Source organism: Leishmania mexicana, chromosome 32 (assembly GCF_000234665.1).
Source record: "Leishmania mexicana MHOM/GT/2001/U1103 complete genome, chromosome 32".
Lineage (NCBI taxonomy): Eukaryota > Euglenozoa > Kinetoplastea > Trypanosomatida > Trypanosomatidae > Leishmania > Leishmania mexicana.
Genome location: NC_018336.1, coordinates 991,216 through 1,004,157, shown reverse-complemented (window position 1 = coordinate 1,004,157; position 12,942 = coordinate 991,216). Strand labels below are relative to the sequence as shown.

Sequence of the window (12,942 nt, the reverse complement as noted above, 5' to 3'; positions counted from 1 at the left end):
ATCGCGTGTGGAGAGAGAGTGCAGCAGTCGCAGTACAAATCACCGGTGTGCGTGCACGGGCGTGTGTGCGTTCAGCAGCGGTGGGAGCGGCTGCCTTGAGGGGACGGGTGGGAGACGTTCGGGAAGCCTTTACGCGAAAGAGGGCCGAAGATGGACTCAGACGATCCACCGTCAGGCACACAGCGGGGTCCTGTGGTGCACCTGTAGTCGTCTTCCAAGGAAACCAGTACGTCTCGCTGTCCCCTTCCGGCTCGATTTCGCTGTCATATGTTCGCCGTGCCCGCCTTTGCCTCCTCCAGGTCTAAGACACCGCTGCCGGTGGCAGAACGGTGAATCAACTGCCCTACGTATGCCGCGAGACCCTCGCCCTCATACGAAACGAGAGGAGAAATTTCCCAGTAACAATGCCCGCCACGTAGTCGCTGGAGCGCTGTCGCACGCTCCTGCTCAGTGTACAGCCCGGCCGTGCTGGTCGAAGGCGCTGCACGAGTCCCCGGAGCCGCTTCGATAGCCTCGATCACCCATTTGGTGTGCAGGTCCAAGAGCAGCTGAGCGGCGGTCGTTGGCGTGTCCGCGGCAGCGCCATCGGCGTTCTTAATCGGCGCAAATTCCATAGTGCGGTCCACCTGCAGAATCTGCACCGCGTCCGGCAGCGGCGCCCTCTTGGCTCGCTCCACCCGACTCGGCACGTCCTTCGCGTAACGGAAAACGTCGAAGATAAACGCCTCGAGCTTGATCGCGGGGGCTGGACCGTTGATGGTCGGAATCGTCTTGCGGGCTGCGTGGTAAAAGGTGCTCGTCTCCATGTACTTGGCAGCAAGCGCCAGGAAATCAATGGTGCAGCAGTGGGAAGCAATGTTGCCGCAGTTGAAAGCAAGCTCGCCTGTCGCCAGATCCTTCTCAGCGGACCGCCTTTCCCCAACCTCCGTGTACTCGACGACGGCCCATTCACCGTCCACCTGCGCCACGACGCCGACCTTCTCGGTCGCTGACACCTTTGGCACCGTCTTGAGGACCACCTCCGCCTGGCATGATGTGGCCACGCCGAAGAAGTACGGATCCCCCACCCTGGCGAGGATGTTGTCCACACTGACGATTTGAACTAAGCGCACACCCCGTGCTTGGATTTTCGCCAGCACGCTCTGATTTCCAGACGGCGTGGCGGACGCCTTGGCCAAACTCTCGTAAACGCCAGCGTTGCCGCCCGGTGCGAGGCAAATACTTCCTCTCGCCTCCATCAGCACTCGCCCTGTCACCTCGTCGTAGCACGGGAGTGAGCTTTGACGAGAGAAGAACACCTGATCGGGCAGCAGCCCAAAGAAGTTGTTGTCGTGAAAAAACTGTTGCGTCGCGGCGTAATTCTGGTCTGACGTCGTGACCAGTAACGGCATTGTCCCACGGCCGGCACCTTCTGGCACGGACGCAGCACCTGCGGCAGCGACAGCGGCCATCTTTTCCATCTTGCGGATGCGCTGGCAGTGGTACGCAAAGAGCGAACGTCCGCTGACGAGCTTGTCGCACCCGAACATGCCTTTTGGAATGGTCACGCCGAGACGGGTACCGCTTCCGCCTGCCATCAGCAGCACCGCCCCCTCGCCGCTCGCGACGACGCGCATGCCAGCGGCTCGGATAGCTGCTAACTCGCTGGGCTTCTCGGCGAGGAGAGCAGGAAGGTTGATGATCGTGTCCGCCGGAGGAGGCGTAATGTGCGGGGCAGCCGTCGCAGCGTCGTCCCCTACTGTACCTGCCGCTGCGTTCCTCGAATTCAGGTAGTGCAGGCTGTCTCGCAGAATCATGTTCATGTGTTTCCACTGCGCATTCGTGTACGACAGAATTTGAGTCGCCAGTGTCCTCTGCTCTGATGGCGAAAGCGCGTCGTAGTCATCGACGAGATGCTCCTGGCCACTCCCCGCCAAGACAGCGAGTAGTGCGGCCTTCGAAGACATGCCCCAGCTTCTCCGTCGGAGCTGCACGTCGAGCTGTGAGACGCAGACACAGACGCACGGGCAGCGTGGTCGGCGAGCAGTTCCGCAGCTGTTTGCCGCTGTTACCCCTTTTTTAGATCTTTGCGATGCTGTGGGAGCTCCAAAGGCGGTAGTGCTGTCAGCTAAAACAGCGTGAGAGCAACGGTGAAACAAACACGAGTCATCCCCGCTCCCAGCTCGCAGGGCGGCAGAGAGGTGGGAAGGGAGCAGAAGGGTTGGTGACGGAGTGCGAACTGCGGCAAGTCGGCGACCGTCGCCCGGGGAGGGGGGGGGGGCAATGCGACGACACAAAAGCTTGAGAGGGAGAGGGACAGAGAAAGACACTGACGGCTTGGCCTTCAGAAAATTCTGTAGACGAGCGACCGAGTGTGTGGAGAGAGAAGATAGACGAAAAAAAAATGAAAACGAGCTGTCGGTATCCGTGCACGTTGTGTCTGAGAGTGAGGACAGCGTGGCTAAGTTTTCCAGGGGTGAGTGAGCCTGCGTGACGCAGTGGTCGGGTACGCGAGTGTAGCACCGTGTGCCGTTCAAAAACGGCGTCAGGGGAAACGGCACAGAACACACAAGAGGCCTGCAAGAGGGCGTGGATGAAGAGAGGCTGAAACACCGAGAAGCGGGAGGGAGGGGAAGGGAGGCGCTAGGTGAAACATGTAGGAGTACCATATCAGTTACATCAGGAGCGTGTGGGGCTGTTGGTGTCAGCGCAGAAGCTCTCCATGTCCGTCCTCAGCTGTCTCACGCGCTCAAGAGACGTGCTCACCAGGCAGTGATCGTCGCCCATGTGCAAATCGGCCGTCAGGTGCAGTGAGTCTACACAAAGCACGCAGCTCCCTAGTCCACCGAGCGCCACATATTTGTCAGAGAGGATGCATGAGACGATCGTTGTGCCATCGCATCGACCACATCTTTTCTGTTTGGGGGAGAGGGAGGGGAGGGGCAGGAGGTCATTACGAGGTGGGGTGACGGAGAGGACAAGACATCAAGCGAATGAAGGCAGGATGAGCGGGAGCACAAGGCGATGGCGAGCGTGAGGAGAGGGGGTCCAGCGAGAAGACACACGCGTCCCGCATTCACCTCGGGTGCCTCCTCTGCACGCCCCACCCCCTCCCTACTCTCCAAGCCCTCCCTTAAATCTCCAAACTCCCGCACCTCAGCGAAGGTCTCCGCGCACACATGCGTGTGCGACCCCCTGTTCTTCTCTCTCCCTCTCTTCACTCGCATATCACGTCATGAAGAGCACATACGCCTGAGACCCAAACACAAAGGAGGTTGGCAACGACGGCAATGTCCTAAAACGAAAACGTGCGCAGGCAAATCGCCTGCCGATCACACAGCTGTACTCAGACCCGCGTGCGTACGCGTACCGGCATGCAGCCCTCCCTCTGAGGGAAGCATCCTCAGCAGCAGCAGCCTGCACGTTCATCCGAGGCGGAGAGAGCCTCGAATGCATTCAGTGGAACAGAGACAGCAGACGCGGTCGTCGAACGAGTCGCTTTGCCCGTCGCCTCACCTCTTCTTGCCCTCAGAGGTAAGGCAGACGTCCTAATACGGAGCAACGCTCCGCCGGAGGGGAAAAGATGGAAGAGGGCGGACTACACTGACGGCGCCGCCATCCACCGCCCGTAGTCCTCCACACGTGCGTCCGTTGGGAATCCGCTCTCGTCAAGAATGCGACCCTCGAAAGGGACATAGGCACTGAAGCGCCGTGCCATGTCGCGTACACCCTCTGACGACGGGTGCGCCACGCAGTGTGCCCGCCAGCGCTCCGTTACAAAGCGGTCCAGCAGCGACGCCGCCACTTGCACCTTCTGCCGGTTCACGCGACGTAATCGCTCCTTGTGAAACTCAAGCGCCGTCCGATAGAGCGCGCGAGCCAGTTGCACAACAAGCTTCTCCAGCTGGTGCTTCTCCGAGACTCTCGCGGCGGCATGGGAGGTGGTGCTATACTCCTCTGGCAGCGCCACGTGACTCAGAAACGACACGTGGGGGTCCTTCTTCACCAGCGCCACGAAGTGCGGCAGTGTGGGCACATACGATGGCGCGTTGTTTACCCCCTCCACTGGACGGATGGCGCTTCTTGCCTCCGCCTCCTCGAATCCAACGCGATAGATGTCTCTGGAGGCTTCGTCATAAGTCTTGAGGGCCGCAACGGTCTGCCGCGACAGCGCATCGCGCTCCTCGGCGCGTACGGCTCGTGGGTTAAAGTAGCTCCAGTCCGAGTAGGCAGAGTAGAGGCCGGGGTTCTCCTCTACCTGTGCACTGCCGCGGAGCATCTTCTGGAACGACGCAGTGTCCTCGCGTTCGTAGCGCTGCTGCAGGCGGCGAACATCGTTGGCGCGGCTGTCGATCATCACTGCCACGTTACGAGACAGCGGCGCAAGAAGATGGCCGCGCTTCTCCGCGATCATGCTCGACAGGGAGATGCCACCCTCACTGCCGATGCCACGGTGGCCGCCTCCACGACGCTGCTGGTGCGGCCCGCCATAGGTGTCCGCCCCTTCCACGGAGCTTCCCGCGGCGCCAGGCGCTGGAGTGCTTGCTGACGGTCGCGTCAGATACGCCTGCGCTTTGGGGAAGCGAACAAAGGGGTTCTCTGACACGAGCAGGTTCAGCTCGCCGAAGACCAGCACGCGTAACAGTGCTTCGTTTTCCTCGCAGCGCCACAGCGCCTCGATGGGCGGGTAAGAAGACGGGGGCCGTGGGCGGGCGATGGTGGCAGCTCCTGACGGTCTTTGCTTCGGTGCCGCCGCTGCCTCCTCTTGGGCCCTGGCAGACGCGTCCTTTCCCTGTGTAGCTGTTGCGCAGCCCGGACCGTAGAGGCTCCGCAGCACCTCCTGCTCATCCTTCGGCGGCGGGTGGGAGAAGAGCAGCTCTGACGCGTTCGGCTCGCGGTGGCAGCGCAGCACAACGTGCCCCTCTACCGCGTTATCAATGAAGTACCGCCGGACCAGGTACACAAAGTACATGTAGTCATCTTCTCTCGGAATGACCAAGGTAGATTCGCCGACAATATCACCCGCAGATTCGTTCGAGGAGCGCGCACCGACGCTGCTGCTGTTGCTACCCGTATCGCTGCTGCCGCTCTCGTGTGGTGCTAAACTCACCGCCTGCACTGTGTCCAGGATGTACCGGTACGAGGCGGGGTACGATGCCTGCCGCTCCGCCAGAATCGCGCGGTACAGGAGTGCCTTGTCCCACACCTCCTCCGGCTTCCAGGCGCGGTCCAGCACCATCTCCTTGAACAGCTCCACCACGTGGCAGCGGGCGGCCTTGTCAATGTGAATTGCAGGAAACTGCGGCTGCCGCTCAAAGAGATCCAGCATGCCTTGCTGCTTTGCGAGAGCGTCCAGCTTCGCCTGGGCGGCCGCTCGCCGTGCCTCGCCTGCCTGCCGCTGCACAGAGTGGCGCGGACGCAGCGTCTGCCCCGGCGGTGGGGCGCCAGGCAGCGCAGCGGCAGCGGCGGGCCCCTTCTCATCAGCCTGGCTCGTCAGCAGGAGGCCGTTGAACACCTCTTCCGCCTTCTTGCGCTCGTCGGTGTACTTGAGCTTCGACCGGTACGCGCGGTACAGCCAGTCGAGGTAGTCCGGCGAGTAGGCGACGCGCAGTGGACCTGGGTTAGTGATCATCACCTCGAACTCCCTTTCCTTTGTGGCCCGCTTTGCCGGGGAAATGCTATGCTCTGTGAAGGCGTGAATAGGGTTGAACTGACCGCGAGACGTCACCGTGCGCGACGCACTGGCTAGCGCGTAAGCGATAGCGGCGGCACCGCCACTCGGCACCCCACCAGCAGCGGCAGAGCGTACGCACTGTCGTCGCAGCATCGCAGCTTCAGCCTGGCGGTCTGGCGGATCTGTTGTTGATTACTTCCTCCTTTTCTATGTCTTACTCCACAGCCTCCCCCAAACACCACGCTGGAGGAAACACAAGTCTGTGCGTTTTGCGTACTGAGATGAGTATTGGGTATGCGTGCGTGCGTGTGTGTGTGTTAGGGGTTGAAGGGATGAGAACCGACCACAGCGGAGAAAATAAAGACCACAAAGAAGAAAAGAAAACAGAAAAGTGCGTGGAAGGATGGGCAGAGAAGCCCGTAAAAGGCGTTTGACGAGAGGTGCCACGTCCAGCTCCGCAAAAATATGCCTCCAGATGAGTTAAGGCAACGGAAGTGAGAGAGCAACAACGTCATTACTGCACACGCCATTGTCACAAGTGCCCCGCCGGGCGCAGAGACGCCTATGCAAGAATTCATGCGTCCCCCCGTGCCGGCATACACAACGGGATAGGCAGGCGATCGTGACAGTGGTGCCTGTCCATCTTTCGTGGACACCACCGAGAGACGAGATGGATGCAGCGCGAGCGGGGAGAGGCGTGACTACGCATATCGCTGCTCCTCTTCTTTGTTGTTGTTTTTTCGAAGCCCGCGGTGCACCGAGACAGAACGTCGACTCTGACTGAAGGAAGAACAGCCGAGGCAGGAAAAAGGCGGAGGCCGGAGGAGAAGCTGCACATTGCTTCAGAGACACAGAAACGTGCGGTGACACCGCGCAGCAGCCGCAAACGCCCGCCCACACTGCGCCCAAGGATACTCCCCTCTTCACAGCCTCGCCTCGCCTCACGTCAGAACAGACTAACGGCACAGAAAACAAGAAAAAGAAAGACGGACAGAGAGACGGTCCGATGCGCGGGCTCAGCGCGGTCACCTATGTGCATCACCACCCCACTTACCAGTACATCCTTGTTTGTGGGGCTGCGAGTAAAAAAAAAGAGGACGGAGAGCCTCTCAGGGCCACCCCACCCCCAAATGCTCGTGCGCACACTCGCCGAGACACACGCAACACGTGGAGACGAACAAAAAGAAAAGGAAAACAGCCGCGCGCTACGACTGCCAACAACACCCTTGTGAGTCCCAGTTTTCACATCTCGAAGGCGGCATTGACGTTCATGTTGCCGTCACCCATGTAGACAGTCCCGTACACACACGTTTCTGGCACGTGGTAGAAGAGGGAGCCGCTGAAGCGGATGTTGCGGCCCATCACGACATTGTGAAACGCGTCGTAGCGCAGATGCCACGTCCCCGACGGCACGTCCTCCGCCAAGGACTCGAAGGCGGCATCTAAGAGGGGGTGCTCACTGAGCTCCTCCAGCGCGGACTTGGTGAAGAGGGTGTTCCGCTTGCACGCTAGCAGACGGCGATACGGGTTCACGGCACGCAGGTGGTAGTAGTTGCGCAGCGACAGCGCTCCCTCCACCGTTCGCGGAAGGCCGCCAAACGCGGTGTTGCGACGCACCTCAGCCCGCTCACCCGCGTGAACCTCAGCTCCGGTAGTGGACGCGATCGTCGCTGTCGCCTGACGCTCTGCCTTCATATACGCCCCACGTGGCACGACGCGGCACTCGTGGTCAAACTCCTCGATGAAGAGGGCCAGGCGCACCGACTCTTTCACGCTCTGAATCTCCGGTGTACCATCACTGGTGCTCTGGTTGCTCACACGGTATTCGTACGCAGGGTCCCCGATAAAGGGACCACGCATACCGAGCAACATGAGCTGCTTCCACTCCGCTTGCTCGAGGCCGCTGCAGGTGCTGTAGCCTGGGCACACGGAAAATACAGAGGAGAAGGTGCCGAGCAGGCTGAAGGTGCGGCCCTCATCGAGGGTGTAGTAAAGTTCCGGCTCCACCACCGCGTCGTCATCAAAGGCTTCCACAATAATGTAGTCTGCCTTGTATCCAAAGATCTTGCCCCAGAGAACCAGGTCCTTGCGCTTCGTCTGCACGCTAAGAAGAGGGAGGGAGCTCGTCAGCTGGACGCGCTCCTCGGGCGAAAAAGTCGCACCGGCCATGAAGGCGTACTCAAAGGGGTGAAGAGACGTCATGAAAGCGGGGAAAACGAGAGAGACACGGGTGTAGGGGGTGCACTCCTCTCTCGGGACTTTCAGCACGTGTATGTGAACGGGACTGCACGTCCGTTTGTGTGTGTGTGTGTGTGTGTGTATTTTTGGTGTGGCGTAAGAGAGTGCCTGCGTAGCCTTCTTTCCAGAGAAGTATAACGAACGCACGCGAGGGCCAACTGCGCCACGACGACGCACGGGCGACGGGGGGGAGGGAGTGAGCGAAAACAAATGGAGGGAAGAAGGCGGGGAGGGGATGCGGCGTCCTTAAAGGGAAAAAGACGAGTATGAGAGGCGAACCTGTGAAAGGGAGACACACACCCCCGTGCACGCTCCAAGAGAGCACTGGGACCCGACGGCGTACCTCGAGGAACATGTCCCACAGCATGGACCACACATCGGGCGGATGTTCGGGGGGGGGAAGCGGGATACGACAAGACCCTTTTCATGCAGCCAGCCGCCGTGAAGAGCCAAAGCTAAAGAAAGCCGTCGCAGGAGGAAGAAAAGAGCGCACGCGCGCACGGCCCTCCCCTCCCACAGCGAAGAGCTGCGATGCATGCCCCCCCCAGGGAGAAGAATACAACAACAGGGGGAGAGGAAGAGTTGGCCCAAGGAGACGACGTGCGAAACCGAGCACCTTGCAGCTGTGTGTGTGTGTGTGTGTGTTTGTGTGTGGGGGAGATGTCCACATCACAGCGAGTTGGACACAAGAGGCAAAGCGCAATCGTAAAGAGCAGTGAATAGACGGGCCTGCCGGCGCACCGATGCACGGTAGAGACTGCCAGTTTCCCGCGCACACATGCGTCTGCGTTCATTGTCCGTGCAACCGAGCGAGACGACATAAAAGTGCCGTAGAAGGAGAGGGGAGCAGACGCAAGCCCGCCTCGACACGCGGAACTCTCCAGACAGTACAAAGAAACACGTACCGTCAACACACACACACGCAAGACAGCACACGGAAAAGACCATCGTCAGAGGAGAGACCGAAACGACCTGCGCGAGAAGACAGAGAGCCCCGCCTGGCAGACGAAAACAGAAGAATATGGACGTGTTTATATATATATATATAGATTACAAGAACCACAAAACGCGCCCGAGCGCGGAAAACAGCCAGCACGCGGCGCACATTAGCGGAGGGTGCCGACTGCCTCTCGTCTGCTCGCGTCCTACGCTGACTTCCGGGTCCTTCACGCCACCCCGTTCCTTTCCCCCATTTTTTTCTTAGCTTCGCGACCAGTGCACCCGGACCGGGTGCACGTATGACACCACACGCAAAGCCCCAAGTGCCGCACACGCCCGTGCGCAGCGACTGAAGGGGTGAAACAGAAGTCCCCAGTCACACAGAAATACACCGTAACACGAACAGCATGAGCGATAGACAGAGAAGGATAGGTGAGGAGCCCTTTAAGGAGCGAAGAAGTGCGGCGGCCGCAACCAAGCTGTGCAGCTGTGAGAGCAGTACAAGACAAAACACGAACAGAGAAAACCTGAGGGGGCCCCAACGTCTGCACAGACTGCGGAACTTTGTTACTTGCCCACAGACACGCGCTCTTTCCAACGACCTTCATAACGGGGGAGGGCGACACCCCTTCCCCCTTCCCCTTCCGTGCGCGGTGTCGCACGGTGCAGCGCACACCCGGCCTCTATGAGGGTAGGCCATGCAGCCCACCCACACCCCTTTTTCTATCCCTGCCAGACTGCCGAACCCTCCTCTCCACACACCCACTTCTGCTGCTGACACGGTCAAGCACCGACGACGTGGGGAGGAGGTCAGAGCGGTGTATCGTTACGGGTGTGCCGGCGGTCAGGTCCTAGATTGGCGCTGCGCTGGAGCGTACTGCGGCAGTGAGCATACGTGTGCCATCCGTGTGCTGGGCAACCTGTCAGCCTACACTCAACTTCATCCCACCCGGCCCTTACACTGCCTACAGAGCTGGGGAGCCTGGGTGCCACCCCGAGGGGGGTGCACCGGATGGCGGCCGGCATAGTGGGCGTGGCTGTGAGGCGACCCGCGAGGCGGGTGGGTGCGCAGAGTGTGTGGCAGGGGGCCGTAATCCGATGGCCGAGGCGGCGCATTTGCTGTAGCGCGCGTGCCTACGGCATGCTTCGCACCACGCGGGTGGTGCCTCTGCGGCAGGCCTCGGGTGGTGGTGATGTCGCGCTCTATGGCAGAATGAGCATGTTAAACATCGGAATAGCTTCCGACGGAGAGGGTGCTGACGCAGCAGCGGCGGGAGATTTTGTCTCTGTGATGGGGGGGGGGGGGGCAGTTTCGTAGACGATGTGGGGGTTCGACGGTGCCGTCAGGGGGAGGGGGATGACAGAAGGTGAGTCGGCATGAGAGGAAAGGGCCAATGAGAGAGGAAAGGAGGAGCGAGGGGAGATTGCGAGGCTCTGCGCAGAACGGAAAGCTGCATCTTGTCAGGAGCCGGGTCACCATGCACGCAGAGCCGCCGAGGTCGTGGAAGCACATCAAATCGCCATTCAGCGGCACTTTTTTCACCGTAATGCATTGTGCGGTGGGTATCACTGCCTGCCAGTGCAGCTGTGAAGACTTGTACTGTGCCGGCAGCGACGGAGGATGGCGTTGCCAACGCCTCCTCAAAGCCCAGATAAAAGCGAGAGTGTCAGTGCCTCCCGCGGTGGTTTTTGTTTGCCTGTTTTTCCTTCTGGTTTTTCTGCACGTGTCTCGACGTGGGCACACATCTGTAGTAGCACAGGTTCACCTGAAGTAGCAACTCAGCGCGGGAGGGGGCGGCGAGCGGAAATGGATGAGAGAGACAGTCACCATCGTCGTGCACCCCCCCCTCCCACATTCGCTTGTTCGAATACGTGGAATGCGTCGGCGTTTTCTATTCGTGCGGTTCTCTGGCACCAATAGCCTTCGAAACGCGTTGCGACACGATGTCTCTGCGAGCGTCACGAATCCCCTTTGACGTCACGGCGAAGCACGTCTCCCGCCTCGGCTGGCCGCTGCACTTGAGCACCCGCACCACCCGGTGCTGCACCACGCTGCGCAGAGAGGTCTTCGGCTGTTGCTGCCGTGATGACAAGGAATAGACAACGTCTTCCATGCACTCCGTAGCAGCCGTCGGCGAGGTGGGTCGATCAACAAAACTGCAGGCTGGGACGTCGTAGTGATGAAAAGAAAGCAAAAGCCGCGTGGAGAGGCCCTGGCCCCACGCATCACCGAGCGCCGGGATGAGAACGCTCTGCCGAAGTTGGCCTGCGCTCACCTCGCCATTCGGCGCGGAGTAACCAGATCCCTCTGCTGAGGTGCCATTGACGGTAGTGCCGTGCAGCATCTTGGTGGTCATATGATTGGTCACGACAATGGCCAGCTGAAACGTGGCAGCCAGTCGCTCCAGCAGCGTACTGCACTGAAACAACAGCCGCGACCGTCGCCAGAGTCCGTGCTTCGACAAGAGCCTGTTGGGGGACTGCAAGGGGAGGCCGTTGTGCACAGCACTCATACCCGTGTAGCCGAGCAGATGCACAGCGTTGTCCCCACCGCTACCAGTGCTGCTCATGAGTCCGTCTCTGTGGAAGTCGTCGAAGGAGCGGAATGGCAACGCGATAGAGTCTATCAGAACCATACGCACTGCCGCGTCTGCGCTGTTGGATGAGCTGTTGTCCTGCCCTGAAGAATGCGTCGGAGTGTCAGCTGCGCTGCTTCTGGCAACATTCTTCGCCTCGGCAATGCGCTCCTCCTCAAACCACGACGGCAGACTGTGCAGGAGCGCCAGCAGCCCTGCGAGGTCTGTCACTCGAATGTAGTGCACCCGCTGCAACACGGACTCCACCGTGAACTCCGCTTGAATGCCTGGTGCGGCACTAAAGTCCGTGCAATCACCGTGTGAACGCGACGTCTTTTGGGGATCCCGTGGGGGGGATCGGCCTCGCTTTTTAGGCGACTCTCGTGGCAGTCGCGCGTCTGATGATGGCGCAACGGTTGTCTCATTTCGTGGCCGCTGCGGCTGAGTGAGAAGGATGGCGCGCACGAGGGACACCGCCGCTGTCGCCATTTGCTCTAAGCGCTCCGCCACAAAGCTGCCCTCCGTATCAACGTAAAGGCACGCACCACCCATCCCTCCGAACTCTACTGGCATGGCACAGCTAACAGCTAGCTGCATCAACAGCTGTGTCTTGCCAACACCAGGGGGCCCGCTGATCTCGGTGACGCCGCCAACAGGAACGCCACCGCCAAGTACACCGTCGAGCTCGCGAGAGAAAGTTGTCACGTGGGTCGGAAAGCCCTGCGCTTGACAGGCCTGGAATTCCGCGTGCATCTCACGCACCGTGCGGCACCCCGGGATCGCACCAGAGCGACTGTCACTCTTGTGAGCGTGTTCGCGTGCCTTGGGTGCAGAGTCCGCCGACCGGGATGAAAAAGCCGGTGCGCGAGGAGGCGAAGATGACATCACACCATGAACGAAATCTCTCTCGCGCGCACTGGAAGCAGTATCCTTGCCTCCCTCGTGTTCCCCATCCGCCCCTACGGCGGCACGTGCCGCCATCTCAACAATCTCGCGCATCTCGTCCTCGGTGAGATTCAGAAATCTTGACGCCTCGGCCTCTTTGTGGTAATTCGATGGCGCCGTCGCCTCGATGCTGAGCGAGGCGCTGGCCGGCTCGCCCTGCCCATCAAAACCCCCAAGGTCATCTCCGCTGGTATCTCGTCTCGGTCGGCGCGTTCCTCGGGGGTCACTTGGTGACACATAATGCTTCCATACAGTGCTGAGGTGCCGCAGCGCTGAAGCCGGCTTGCCGTCACCGTCACTACCAGCGCCGTAACCCGTGGAGGAGAGAAGGGCGACGACCTCGGAAACGTAGAGGATCCCAGCGTCCTGCAGTTTCCCCTTGGTGGAGGAAGACAGCGACTCGGCACACTCGATCAGTGCCATGCGGGAGTTGACGGAGGGAAAAAAAGAAGAGAGGGGACCCCCTGACACAGTGGCAGCTCCGTGATGAGAACTCCGTTGAAGGCGACTGGCGTCCCCGCACAAGCCGGACACAAGACGCTACAAAGTTTGTGAGGGCCTGCCCACTCGTGTCCTGTGGGCAGCGCCGCT

The 12,942-nt window shown here is 60.3% G+C and overlaps 4 protein-coding genes across 4 annotated transcripts; all 4 read right to left on the bottom strand.

Moving 5' to 3' along the window:
• Positions 1-263: 263 nt before the first annotated feature.
• Positions 264-1,946, bottom strand: LMXM_32_2520 (UDP-N-acetylglucosamine pyrophosphorylase,putative; the record flags this gene model as incomplete). Its single annotated transcript, XM_003878459.1, has 1 exon — positions 264-1,946. One exon carries the CDS (start codon positions 1,944-1,946, stop codon positions 264-266), a length of 1,683 nt encoding a protein of 560 aa, XP_003878508.1.
• Positions 1,947-3,577: 1,631 nt separating this feature from the next.
• Positions 3,578-5,611, bottom strand: LMXM_32_2510 (conserved hypothetical protein; the record flags this gene model as incomplete). The annotated part of the gene is made up of 1 exon (XM_003878458.1): positions 3,578-5,611. The coding sequence occupies one exon, from the start codon at positions 5,609-5,611 to the stop codon at positions 3,578-3,580; it is 2,034 nt and encodes a 677-aa protein (XP_003878507.1).
• Positions 5,612-6,895: 1,284 nt separating this feature from the next.
• On the bottom strand, positions 6,896-7,855 carry LMXM_32_2500 (conserved hypothetical protein; the record flags this gene model as incomplete). Its single annotated transcript, XM_003878457.1, has 1 exon — positions 6,896-7,855. One exon carries the CDS (start codon positions 7,853-7,855, stop codon positions 6,896-6,898), a length of 960 nt encoding a protein of 319 aa, XP_003878506.1.
• A 2,867-nt stretch (positions 7,856-10,722) lies between these two features.
• On the bottom strand, positions 10,723-12,774 carry LMXM_32_2490 (putative recombinase rad51; the record flags this gene model as incomplete). Its single annotated transcript, XM_003878456.1, has 1 exon — positions 10,723-12,774. The coding sequence occupies one exon, from the start codon at positions 12,772-12,774 to the stop codon at positions 10,723-10,725; it is 2,052 nt and encodes a 683-aa protein (XP_003878505.1).
• Between the last annotated feature and the right edge of the window lie 168 nt (positions 12,775-12,942).